This window comes from Sylvia atricapilla, chromosome 2 (genome assembly GCF_009819655.1).
Source record: "Sylvia atricapilla isolate bSylAtr1 chromosome 2, bSylAtr1.pri, whole genome shotgun sequence".
Classification (NCBI taxonomy): domain Eukaryota; kingdom Metazoa; phylum Chordata; class Aves; order Passeriformes; family Sylviidae; genus Sylvia; species Sylvia atricapilla.
Window position 1 is genome coordinate 44,997,997 of NC_089141.1, and position 13,222 is coordinate 45,011,218.

The following is a 13,222-nucleotide window of genomic DNA, read 5'->3' on the forward strand; positions in this document are numbered from 1 at the left end:
AGACTTGCTTCTCATCCTAATAGCCTAAAATACAACTCATCACTTGCACAGGAGACTTTCCTATGACTAGATCTTTTCATTTCCTGTGAAACACAGAACTGATATAGCATAAATCCTGAGTTTCCCCCTGCCTTTCCCAGAAGTTGCATCAGAAAAGTAATTAGAAAATCTTGCTAAGATGTTAAGTGGGTTTTTATTTTAAATGTCAACATCCAGAACTAAGATACATTCATTCTTGCTACTTACCCAATTTATAAAAAGAGCCTGAGTAAATTTGACAACTTCCAATGTAACCAGAAGGCTGATTGGAATAAGGTTGTTGTACAAGATTATAAACGTCAGCAGATTGTATCCAAAGTTGACAGACAGCATTTCTGTGGATCAAAAGACACAGGACATTGGCAGACAAATGTGAATGGTATAAGCACAGTCATCTTTAAGGAGTTCACCTAATCAGATTTAGCAATGCTAAAATAATCAGCTAGTGTGTTGATGTGTAGTGTAAGGGCCATTTTAATATTGGTTTCAACAGAATATGGATAAAACACCTACAGAACACATGCATTTTATACCAGGTGAAGAAGGGCAAGGTTGGTGAGGCTATATATAAAAGAATAGCATCTTTTTGAGGTTTTTTTGCATGGCAGATGATGAGATGTACAATATTCCCCACTATAACCCAATTTAGACATTTAGCTAGCGTGTCAACTGCCCAATTAAGAACCCCCAACGTCACTAGTAATATAAACATCTTTCAGAAAGTGCCTACTTGCCTCAGTGGAGTTAGGAAACAAAAAATAAACACTGAAATTAGTTCTAAAATCTGACAGCATTGTCAGAATTGAGGATTTACCCCTAGTAAAGAAATAAACGAGAACAAGTTGGCTGGTTATCAGTTGACTAGTACATGAACTAAGGCACCCTGCTTAAGCAAAGAAGCTGTTACTAATGGTGACAGCACTGGGCAACTTGCCCAAATAAGTCTACCATCACATCTGGTCCTACAGGAAAGGGAAAGCATTTATAGACAGCCAGCAGAAATGTACAAGGCTCAGCAGAGACACAGGATGAAGGCTCCTGTTAATGGTGCTGCCCACAGCCTCTTTACAATCCAAGCCTCCACATTTGTATGCTCTCCACTTCACTAGAAACTTAGAGGCACTTCAGTCAGCACACAGAACACCCACCACAACAGGGTCAGAGCCCACAACTAAGGATTTTCAGCATCACAAGTTAATTAGAAGTCAGGGGAGCAAAGTAGGAGGAGACAGAAACCACAGCAAATTGCTGAAGCCTAATAAAAATCAGAGTTTGGACAAAGGCACCTCAAAGGCATCCTAATTCCATATCTTTGATAAGTTTACAGAAAGCAGAAGCATGCTTGGTATTGGAACATTTTCCAATACAATTTTTACAGAGATGAGACATTTAACCAAAATTTAGCATCTAGCTGCCTAACCTGAAAAAGTGTCTTTCCTGTATCTGGCAGTTAGAGAAGGTACAGAAATTGTGTATTCAATTTACAAAAAGGCATCTATACAGGCTATAATGTCATCCTAAGTCTATTGCAAGTTGCACCTGTTTTATATTGCAAGTTCAAGAGTTCAATCCATTCATCTTTTGCAGTATTACTTCTGTCATTGGAAGGCACAAATTTAAGCTTACTCATTAAAAAACAAGAGGGACAGCAGGCAAGAAATTCTGAAAGTTGCTGATACTGCTACAAGAAGACATTACAACCAAAACCCAGAGTCAAATATGGGGCATTTCCATGCTTTTCCTATGTGATTTTTTTTTTCATTACTACCACAACTACAATTCTTAAAACTGCAGAAGATAGTTGCCATCTGTTTTGCATCATCAGCAGACAAGCCATTTGCAGTTTGTGATAACTGCTTAAAGATCTGCATCTCAAAAGCATCTAAAGTAGTTTTAACACCGTGTTTTATAGCTAATGTAACCTCTTCAGAAGTCTACTGGGGAGTATTTAATTGTTCACATCCATCTTCGATAATGAACTAACAAATTTGAGGAGTAAGAATAAAATCAAATAAAACCCTTCAAATAACCATGCTAAGATATCAGTTTTCTCACAAAAAAGAAACATAAGCCAAAGACAGAAACTTTACCCAATAAATAAGAATTGTGATATTTAGCATTTCAATTTTCTCTAAAAGACCAGATCAGCATTTCTGACTGAAGTCAACAGAAATCCTTTGCATCTGTATACAAGCATAAAGCTAAAGTCAGCATCAGACTGATAACTCCCCATCCTGCAGTCAAATACAGTCAGACACACATAAGACTGCAGAACGTGACCTCCCCTGAGAAAGACCTCATGTATGCTATCTCCACAGAGATGAAAGAAGTGAACACCAGTATCCAAGAGTAACTCTTGCCCCTCTCCTGTCTCTGCCCTGCTCCTTGGGTGCTGGCCCAGTGATATTTACTTAACCTTTAGAAGCCTCACTGGGAAGTTCACTTATGTCAGCCTGTTCACAAAAAAACCAAAATATGAGGTCATCAAAAAACTAGCAAGATGTGGGGTTTTTGAGGGCTTTCATTTCTTATTTTATGCATTAATTCAGTGAAGGTAAGAGCCTGGATGGCCCTACAGTCTGATACATCACTGGCTCAGTGCCTGCATACTCACTGTTGGAGCCAAGGTACCAGACGACTTCGCCGTGTGTTCTGTTCCATAATAAGGCACCTACAGAACTCACAAGGGCCATTACCAGGAGAATACAGAACAAAACCAGGATCTGCATGTTGGTCACTTTCTCCACATTCGATCTCTTCAGAGGTGCTTTGGTTGAATTCTGAACAGCAGCAGGGGAAAAAAAAAAAAAAAAGAAAAAAAAGAAATAACCTGCCAATGGCTTTTACAAGAGAAATACACAAAAGCAAACCCAGCCTTTACTTTCAAAGTCCATTAGAGCACCTGCTGTCCATCCCACTGACAGTCAGCCACAGTGATCAACATATCAACATATACATGTGGCTGGTTTCTCCAGGCACTTCTTAATTGACATTAAGGCAATACAGGACTGTCTCTTAATCTAATTATCTCCATGATTATTACTATGTCCTCAGCTATTAAGTCTCAGTTTTAAATGCCATCTGGCTACCAGATAAATTAAGATGTAAGTTAGTTCTCCTTACATATTGAACTGCCTTAACTTTAGGGTGTGTTTGCACATGTGCGTATGCGAACTGGAGTACACAACAGACACCTGCATTCCTCAAAACCTCCAGGCCTTAAACAACTATAATGAGTCAAACCATTTCATAAAATCAAGTCAGTGACAACAAGAACACAGGAAAAATGACCAATTTCTAGCAAAACATACCCTTCAACCCCTTAAAACTTTTACCTGCATGAGTTTTGTATCATGGCCTGTATACACAACAATACCCAAGACCCACTGAGTGTTTCTCAGTTGTGCACCTCTCAGCAAGATCTGGTCTGGACCAACAGGAACTGGGCTGCAAAGGAAGAAGTTCATGGATCTTTCAGTTCTTGGTAACATTTGAAAGAAGATAGGCTAGGAGTAAAACTTACTCCTCAGTTAATAATAAAAACAACCCCAAACAACAAGAGGAGAAGAATGTAATAGCAATATAATGAGCTTAGATTGTCCACACAACTGAAGAAACACTGAAACATCTGTAAGCAAAATGCCTGCTAAAGCACAGTAGGGCAAAGCTGCTCCAATTATCCAAAACTTAAGAAATTATATGGCAGCCATAAATAAATAAATAAATAGCCATTATTCTGCTCTTGACCATGGCTAGTACATTCTCTCCCACATCAAGGACAGGGAAGCATTGAACTTGAAAAGAGACTATCCATTTCAATCATCCTATATCACATACACCATTCAACAAGCATTTGAGAAAGCCTGTATTAACCACATGACTTCCAAGTGGGATGCAAGTGATCATCTGCTATTCTTGCACCAAGGTGTCCAAGGAATATGTTTGGTGAAGGAAAACAGGTATAGCCAAATAAAACACGTACGTTCCTACCAACCTTTCACAATCTCTGAACTTTAGTACTAAAACTACATACTTTTCTTTCAAGTGTTGTCGAAATCAAGGTTGCCCTGACAAGGCCTCTAGGTCTGGGATAATTTTTCTCTACAAACCTGACCTTGGTGCAGCCTTTGGCTCTTGTTGAAAGGGAAAGGTTTCCATTTCCTCTGTGTATCTTGTGTAAGAAGAACACCTTAAAACCCCCAACCATTTCTTTGAGCCCTTCACTTCCCATGTGCATTTTAATAAAATATCACCATTAATTACAAAGAAATCAATATTCCCATAACAAACAGAAGGCTCTATATGAAGACAGAACTGTGTTATCTAACACTGGCAGATGCTCTGACCAATAAATATCAATTATTACCCTCCTCTTCCCCAGGAAAAACATGCATGTGCTCAGAGTTACAGACTAGAAGAGGAAACATGGTTCCTAACCAAATGAATTTGTGGCTTTGTTGTCATACCTTTGACCATCTAAGCGCAGGTTTCCAGTGAAGTCATAGAGATGGCGGTTGGGTCCTTCACATTCTATCCTCCCAGACACTTTCATCAACTCCTCCCGGGACTGGAGACTAGCAGTTTGAGACAAACCCTGCATAGAACAATTCAAACTGATTGAGATTCTTAACAATAACTGTTATTAGAAGACAACCTAGGAAAATGGGGCTTCCTTTTAAAATCTAGAAACCAAAAACATAATTAAAATCTGTGGAGGTTTATCAGTGAGGGTCCTGTTTTGATTTGGTGGGAGTTATCTTGTTGTTGCTTTTTTGGGGTTGGTTTTTGTTACGCTTTAGGGCTTTCTTTTTTTATTTGATATTCAATAGCTCTTTCCTGCAAGGAAGTCTCATGGATGCATATGAGCCTACTAACAAGACTGAAACTCTCTACACAGATACTTACACTACCTACATGATCTCTCTTTAACCAAGAGCAAAGTAACATCCCCAAAACACAAAGTTGGATACGGGCAGGGGGAAGTAGGAGAAAAGCATTATTAAAAGACACAGATTTTTTCTCAAAGTATAGCTGCACTACATACAAAGTATATAGCTGATGTGTTATGGCTGCTAAATGTGGTCATTCTTAAGTGCAGTCTCTCTTGGGCCATGGCAGCCAATACAGTCTGATCCTGCTCAAGATTAATGATTAGCCTGTCATGCAACTGCAACCTAAATTATTGGCAATCTACCCCTGAGTGCATGCACAGCACCTCTCTGCCTTTCTATTAAAAGAGGAATCCATTTCATGTTTCTTTTGCCAGAATTTGACTGCAGCACTGCAAGCCAGACCAAGGCCATGTTTTTGTACTTTAAGCATGTCCTGAAGCAAATAAAACCTTACAAGAGCTCAAGATCTGACTTAGTGGACTGATCTGGTACAGTAAATCACATTTCTACAAATGTAGTAAAGAAGGAACAAATATAGCTTTTTAAAACCCAATTATCTGCATTTCAAAACCTTAATCTAAATACTATTTTTAAATTAAAAAAGCCAAAGATTTTAACTATTTCTAAACACTATAATCAACAGTACTTTAACAAAACTAGAAAGAGCCAAATAAAGTCTTCAGCTTACCACAAAGAGATAACAAATTAAGTTATACATATAAAGATCCTTTTCAGCTTCTGTCTCTGCATGATGCTCATAAAATAGTACTTGTGACAGGAGAAAACGGCAACTCTCATCACAAGCACAGCTGATTTTTTTTTTTTTTTTTTTTTTTTTTTTTTTTTTTTTTTTTTTTTTTTTTATGTCCAGCACTTAAATTCCACTAAGTAGACATTCAGCAAAACATACCCAAGGTCTGTTTGCTTTGTCTCTGTGGGCCTAAAATACTTGCTCCAGGTTAGCTCCTTACACTTGCACATGATGCATTACTGCTTGGGTTTGTATCTGGTAAATACACAAATTACAGCCACTTGAAGATGCTTTTTAAAAACCAACAAAAAAACCCCACATGTACTGTTGCCATGCAAGCTAGATACTGCTTCATAACTAGTCTTAAATAGCTAAAAGAAAATAAATTAATTCACTTTGTTTTACCTGTCGTATTTTAAGATTCGTCTCCCCATCGAGATTAGCTGTTTCAATATAGCACATGGCTTGTGGTTCACTGTAAGGAGTGCAAGATTTTCAGTATTAAAACTCAGTACTTTTTTGTACACTACTTTTGCACCAATATAGTCTGTTATAATATATAACAATTGTTCAATGCACTGTACAAGACAGAAAACCATACTGGTGGTACACAACCATGAAGGCTGAAAGTACATATTTAACAGAGATGTCTCTGGATATTGTCGCACAACAAACTAGAGAAAGACAAGTCTAAATCAAAGATTAGCAAGAATTTAACAAGTCATGATAAACTTAGACAGCTGGCGGGGATTATTTTGAATTGAAATCCACTAAATTTCTTTTGACTGCAGGAGTTATGGATGAAATAGCAAGTACCAAACAGTATAAAAAAGGGAATATGTTTGGATGAAGACAGTAATGCTCTCTGCTATTGAATTCTGTCTGTGAATTGAACACACAAAATCATGCCTGCAAGGTCAGCTTAAAGTCATCTGCATCTTCCAGATATGTTTCTGCCCTTACCAACAGGGACAAAAATCTTCCTCCTAGAAGTGAATTTTCTATTAGTCAAGCTCTTATCTACATCTAAAAGAGAAGCTCTGCACAGGTAGTACCTGTGATAAGGAAGGGTACTTCTACCACATCTTTTCCTGACACACCACTCAAGATTCAAAACCTCTGTATGGCACCAGTAGAACTATTTTTCTGCCAACTGCCTTCTCAGGCTGCTAAGCTGTATCAGTTTTTCATCTGGATTCAAGAAAGCGCTTCTTGAGCATATCCCTTCCCAAACTCATGATAAAGGGTTAGTTTGTTTTCCAAAGTAACCAATTGCTCTAACAGCAAATGTACTCAACCAGCAGAGCAGTTAGTAATATAGGCTCCTTAGGACAACAGTAATCAAGAAATGGACTGGTACATTTATAACAGAGTAAGAAGGTAGATTATTCTATCCAATTAATTTCGCTTTTAAAAGAAAACAAGGTTGAGTCTATTCTTTGTCTCCTCCTACACAGGCAATTTGAATCTGAACCCAAGAAAGACACTGATTAGAGTCCAGCTTGATTCCAATTTTACGTCTGTCAAACACCTTATCTACTGCAACTGAAGTGGTTAGCCCAGGAGGAAGACCTTTTCCAATACAATTCCTCTAACTTCCACAGAAATTATATGAACTGTGGAAATGAGAAATGTGGACATATTTCCATGCAAAGTTGTGTTAGAATTAAAATATTCTTCCTTCATGTAAATTCATTCTTTATGTAAAATCTGATGTCACCTTTTTGCTGTACGGGAAAAGAGAGCCAAGATAAAAACAACTGTCAATTTTACCTCTGACAATCACCTCAGACACAGAAAAGCAACATATACAAGCAAAAGAACCACCCCCTTCAGAACATGCAGTGCTTTCTGGTGAACTGAGGACACTTAGTATTGACATTTAAAGGAATCATGGGAATAATAACAATTATAAAGCAGAACTGCCATAGAAATTGCTATTTATTTCAAGCAAAGCTTCTCCCAAATCAACATGCTTTGGGTTAAATTCTCTAATTATTATGTGGCTATCAATGACAGCAGGTTAGTAGAACAATGTAGAACAAAAAGCTGGCCCACACAGTTAAGAAATAAGTCAGAAGAGGTTTTTAATATAATACATCAGAGAAGTTCTTAAGAAAAACATTCTTCAACACTGCAACAGAAAATTATTGATGTCCAAGTTCAGCCTAACTGCATATTAAGTTGACAACTGCTTATTTAAGGTTTGGGGCTTGTTTTAAAAAATACAATACTGTATACCATGGAGCAAAGGTATCTCTATCATTCATCATGTGGTAATTCAAAAAGACTGAGCATCTGCATACAGCCTAGAAGAAACTGAAACCTCCCAGGAACAGCACAGATAAGAAGGATGGAGCAGAAAATACAGGAGCCTGAAAAAAAAGTTCCCTTGAAAGCTGGATCATTTAAGAGAACGGCAACCTGGAGACCACAGCAGTCTGCAGTCATCATTGAAAGGCACACACACAGGAGGGAATTACAGAGGTGTCATAAGGTCTGGCTATTAGAACCATGTTTAAGAACAGGAGCTGTGCTGTTGTCTCTTGTTTAAACCTCATCTGTCTAAGCAAACTGTGGTCTTGATTCAGCCTCAAGTTGTTCTACATGATCTAGAACCTATACTAGCAGTCAAGTACCACTCAAATGCTTCTTAGGAACTATGAGACCTTGACAAATGAGAGGGCTCAGCAACCACCAACCATACAAAGTTTAACAAAGACAAGTGCTGGATTCTCCACCTGGGATGAGATGTAGATATGTGCAACCCTGGATGTGTGCACAGATTGGAGAGTGAGATGAAAGGAGAGCACAGGAAGGCACCTGGGGATCCTGGTCAGTGGCAAGTTCAGCAGGAGTCAGGAGTGCCCTGGCAGCCAGGAGGGCCAGGTGTGTCCTGGGGGGCATCAGGAAGTTGGCCCACATTTGAAACTAAACCAAACAGGGCTCAACAGGTTACTGTTGCTACCATGCTAGACATGGGCTGTACATGTACTGTATCCAAGAGAATATAGCACATGGCTATATTAGTGAACAAAAAGCTAATATTTGATGTCATTTGATGCAACAGAGTAAGCCTTTTAGATTTACTGTTTGAAAGAGAAATCTTCCCGGGGAAGTGCAGGAAAACATGCTGAATACTCAGTGGAATTAATTGGAAGAAAACTTAACCTTCTTTATTTAAGTGGAGGAAAGCCATAGAACCACTGACTGCACAAAGCTCATGTTAAGTTCAGTCTTCCAACAAACTCATTAATACAGAGTATTATGTACCTGCAATTCATAAAGTAAAGTCTTGAAAACACCTCGATTTAGAAGAGCCTATCTACAATGATACATGAAACAAAGACTAATAAAGCCATGTTGTCATGACTGAATTTTGATTTTAGATGTGGAATAGAATTAGTGCTATCTGATGTCTGGTATTATTAATAGCAAATACAGAGATTCAAGTCCTCTGCACCTCAGTTCATCAGACACATCACTTCCACACCCATTCAGGATACCTGGTAGATATTATGATCATGTCTGCTGGAAGATGTTGCCCATTGGTGACCTTCACAATATCGCCTACTGCTACCTGTGGTGGTCAGAAGGACAGTAGCATGGAAGAGAAAAACAAACAGTTCGCTTGTCTGGCATGTTAGTTTGTTATTTTCTTTCATCCAGCCAGAAGAACAGCATCATGCACAGAACAGCTAGAGACAGTGTTTCTGAAAGTCAGAGTACTTTTCACTGCAAGTTTGGAAATATCAAAGCTTTCCCTTTTCTGAATGCAAAGCAAACAATTATGTAGAGAGAAAAAAGGCAGATACACTCATTAGAAATTGGGAACTTCTGTGGCTTATATTTAATAAAAAGACTTTTTTTATAATTTTGCCATTATCCAAGTTCAGGTGTTTTCTTTAATCTTATTTTTCTCCCTAGTAAAAACTTATCTTTAAACTTAACCTTCATAGAGTATCAAGAGTTTTCTTCTATTCTTTATCTGTATTCTTACCTACCCAATCATCACTATCATTTTCCCCTAAATCTCCTTAGATGCACTGCTCGTACTAGTCACTAGCAAGTAGTATCTCTATGGATCCACACCATCCTGTCCTTCTCTGACAGAGGTATGCAGAGTTCAGAATTCTGGAATACTTTGTCTCCTCTGACACAGGCCTAAAACTTTCCAGCACCTTGAGTTAGTCCCACATGCATGGGACTTTCATTCAAGAAAGAGTCAAGTAGCACTCTCAATACAGTCAACCAAATTTGTCTGATAAGCATGAGGCTGCTTAATGCCAATGCACCACTGAGAGTCTGAAATGGGCTTAAAATACTTTTAAGATACTAATTTATAAAAAAATGGAAACAGATGGTTTGCTTGAACAAGCAGATTCATTAGTTTTACTCAGATATCACTAAAAATAATTTCCCTACCACTTTCAGCACAAGAAAAAAAAATTCAGAAGCATGCCTTAAAGTGACCAAGGTGGATAATATGAAACTGTTATTTCTTAACAAAAAATGCAAGCCTGGACAACATGCAGTTACAGACACAGGTCAATTCAAGAAATGCCTAAGGGTATAAAAAACCCAGATTCCAGCCTCAACCTTAATCTTCCAATTCACTGTCCTTTCTACAGAAATAGCAATTGGAACAGCATAAACAGGAACCAACACTAGCCATCAGAATCCCGGGCAATCTTCAGCTTCTGCTATAGCCTACCACTTCAGCAGGATTACTTTTAGGTGTCTTGAGACTGATCTCATTCCTCAGAGGTTTTAAAAGGGTGTACTTTTTCCTCAATTACTAGATAAGAGGGCTAATTTTATCCTTTAAAAGGCATTAAGAGCCACAACTAGATCGATACATCCTAAGGCACTTCAGCAGCTTCCAGGTCTTAGAAATAAAGCTCACCAGACCCTGGCTTCACAGAACATGAGTCCCAAGTGCCTCAGGTAGCAGCAGGGCTTGTGTTTCTTACTTGAGCAAGCAGCTTCCTAATTAGTCTCAAAGCCCAGGACTTTTTAGCACAGGCAGCCAAGTAAGTCTCTGTTAGACTTGCAGGAAAGGTACAGCATTGCAGTGAAAATTACTCTTCTAGGCAGACTAAAAACAAAATACTGTTAACAGTTTACCTATTAACTGCATAAGCAAAACCACAACAGTTCATTAGCATTTGACAGTAACACAGTACCAGGATTTAAAAATGGGTACTCAGATGCCTTGCTCAGAGCAATTTTGACTACTGGAACAGAAAGGCTCCCTCCCACCCCCACCCCACCCCAAGTGGCAGAGAATTCTCATGTAGTAGACATTAATTCTAAGCCCCCCTAATTAATTCTGGCAAGAGTAATTTTTGAACAATTGCTTTCCCTCCTTCCCATGCTCAGGTTTTATTTACCTCTTTCCACATAATGTTCTGCCACATCCCATTTCTTAGAACTGGAAAAAAATATGCTTAAAGTTAGATTACAGAATAAATAGCCATAATTCAGACAAATTTCAAAACAACTGTATCAGCAGTAGCAAACACAATAGGAATCAACACAAAAATCAGAAATGTATTTTTCAGAAGCTGGAACTTCCTTTTGTTCACAGCTGTAGGCATTGAATCCAAGACAGAGGAAGAATCTGCCCTTCATATTTATATAATTTTTATCACCTGCCAGACAACAGTTGGTGGCCTGATTTCTTCATGGCATCACTTCATACTAACATGCAGATGGGCAGCATTGTTTCTTGTTTGGGAAATGACCTTCCTTAAAACAACAGGCATTACTGCTCACTGTCAATCAGTATCAGGAAGTACCTTCACTCTGTGTATGATTTACAAGAGAATTTTCACTTCTCATCTTTTTCCTTGCATTTTATTCATAATACTTTGACTCTGGGACATCCAACTTCACTACCATTACCACAGCTCATATAAATCTGAGTCTTAACTGCCAAGAAGGCTCAAAGCCCTACTGAAAAGCAACAATCAGCTTTAGCAGAAGGAGAATCCTTACTGCTGAAGTTCACATTGAAACAAGAAAAACAAAACAAGACCTTGTTTCTGTAGGACTCCAGTTCTACACTGCCATCTCAACAGACTCATCAGTCATTTACCCCACAGCTTGCTTTTCCACCCAAGCACCTCCTCTAGGTGATTCTACACGTACTTAGTACTTCTCCAGCCAAACAGTAAGGTCAAATATGCCCAATTACTGCTGAGTAACCTAGTCCAGTTCAGGTCCAAGCACAGCAAGTTCACCTTCACTGAAAGCAGCTGCAGCCAGTTTTCAGAAGTGTTCACAAAGTGCAGTGTACAACAGATCCAAGTTGAAGAGGTCAGTCCCCTACTGTGAACATGAACAACCTTCTCAACCCTATGCATTTCATACATGTGGCTGATTGGAAAATAATACCCTATTCTCAGAAGAAAATTCTGCTGAATACAGCCTCGACCATCCTACCCAGGATAGGCCATCCCACAAACAGGAATGCAAGACTTGTCAGAACAGATCAAGCAGAAGAAACCTCTTGACTCCTGTTCTCAGGCCACACACACTGAAGCACTGAATCCTGATATTTAATATTGTGAATGGACTGCAGTGAAGTAAACTATTTAACAAAAAATTGGTGGGCAGCAACTGAAGTACTGCCAGTGATGTGTCTAAAAACAGCTGAGCTTTCAGCCAAACAAGTACAGCAGTTTAGGGGAAGAACAGTTTGGGTGTGCCCCTTATACATCCCCCATATACACTGTTCTTGAATTGAGCTTGGCTTAGTTCAGAACTCAGGAGAAGCCCTGAATCCAGAATCTCAAAGGAAAAGCCAAATACCTACAGCATTTACTCAAAGCTTGATCCTTCAGTGAGGAGTTCTAACACTCAACATCCCCTGCGCCGTGGTTTAGATGGCTCCCTATTCTACCAGAAAGCTTTGCAGATGTTTCAGTAAACATTCTGTTAACACTGTTGACACACAAAGTTATTTTGCAGCTTCAGGAGCTACAGATTTGGTGTAGTAGGCAATTTATTTCAGAAAACAATTTCACTTGCAATGCTTACTGAAGTCAAATTAGGGATTAAAATTAAACAGCCAAGCAAATTACTGAAGCTATTTTCTTACTGTTCTATTACTGAACTATTTCCTTTTAAACACATAATCCCACAGTCTAAGGTGAAAACTTCCATTAGGCATAAAAGAGCTCAGAAATTTTGGGGTTGCAATTTCACACCTCCTACTCTGCTTAACCCAGTCTTATAGGAGTACTCCAAAGGACAGAAAGGGACATGTACTCTCTAGAATATTTATAGTAGGGTACAACCAATGAATTATTCGTTGTCAAAAGGTACTTGGTTAAAGTAACAAAGTACAACTTCCTAAAAAGACTGCTTCAACTCTAAAAGAGAGCTGCAATATAAACCTTCTACCTAGGGCTTTCCAAGACCAAAACCCAGTTCTAGATCTAGGACTTAATGCTGTCACTTGCATCCAGCCATGCAGGGCCTTTTGAGGTGAGGCTCCTGAAGGGCAAGCATCTCCCATCAGTCAAGTTCCAGA

The 13,222-nt window shown here is 38.8% G+C and overlaps 1 protein-coding gene across 4 annotated transcripts in view; it reads right to left on the bottom strand.

The window, feature by feature from the left end:
• Positions 1–13,222, bottom strand: part of ATP8A2 (ATPase phospholipid transporting 8A2) — a 302,495-nt gene that overhangs the window by 249,717 nt on the left and 39,556 nt on the right. For 3 of the 4 annotated variants that reach the window (XM_066313085.1, XM_066313087.1, XM_066313086.1), the window contains exons 7-13: positions 11,076–11,116; positions 9,189–9,262; positions 6,088–6,157; positions 4,506–4,633; positions 3,375–3,486; positions 2,654–2,819; positions 247–374 (exon numbers count right to left, since the gene is read on the bottom strand). In XM_066313085.1, the coding sequence (XP_066169182.1) occupies positions 247–374; positions 2,654–2,819; positions 3,375–3,486; positions 4,506–4,633; positions 6,088–6,157; positions 9,189–9,262; positions 11,076–11,116 (719 nt within the window). The remainder of the gene's footprint in view (positions 1–246; positions 375–2,653; positions 2,820–3,374; positions 3,487–4,505; positions 4,634–6,087; positions 6,158–9,188; positions 9,263–11,075; positions 11,117–13,222) is intronic. The other variant, XM_066313088.1, reaches the window with a different exon arrangement.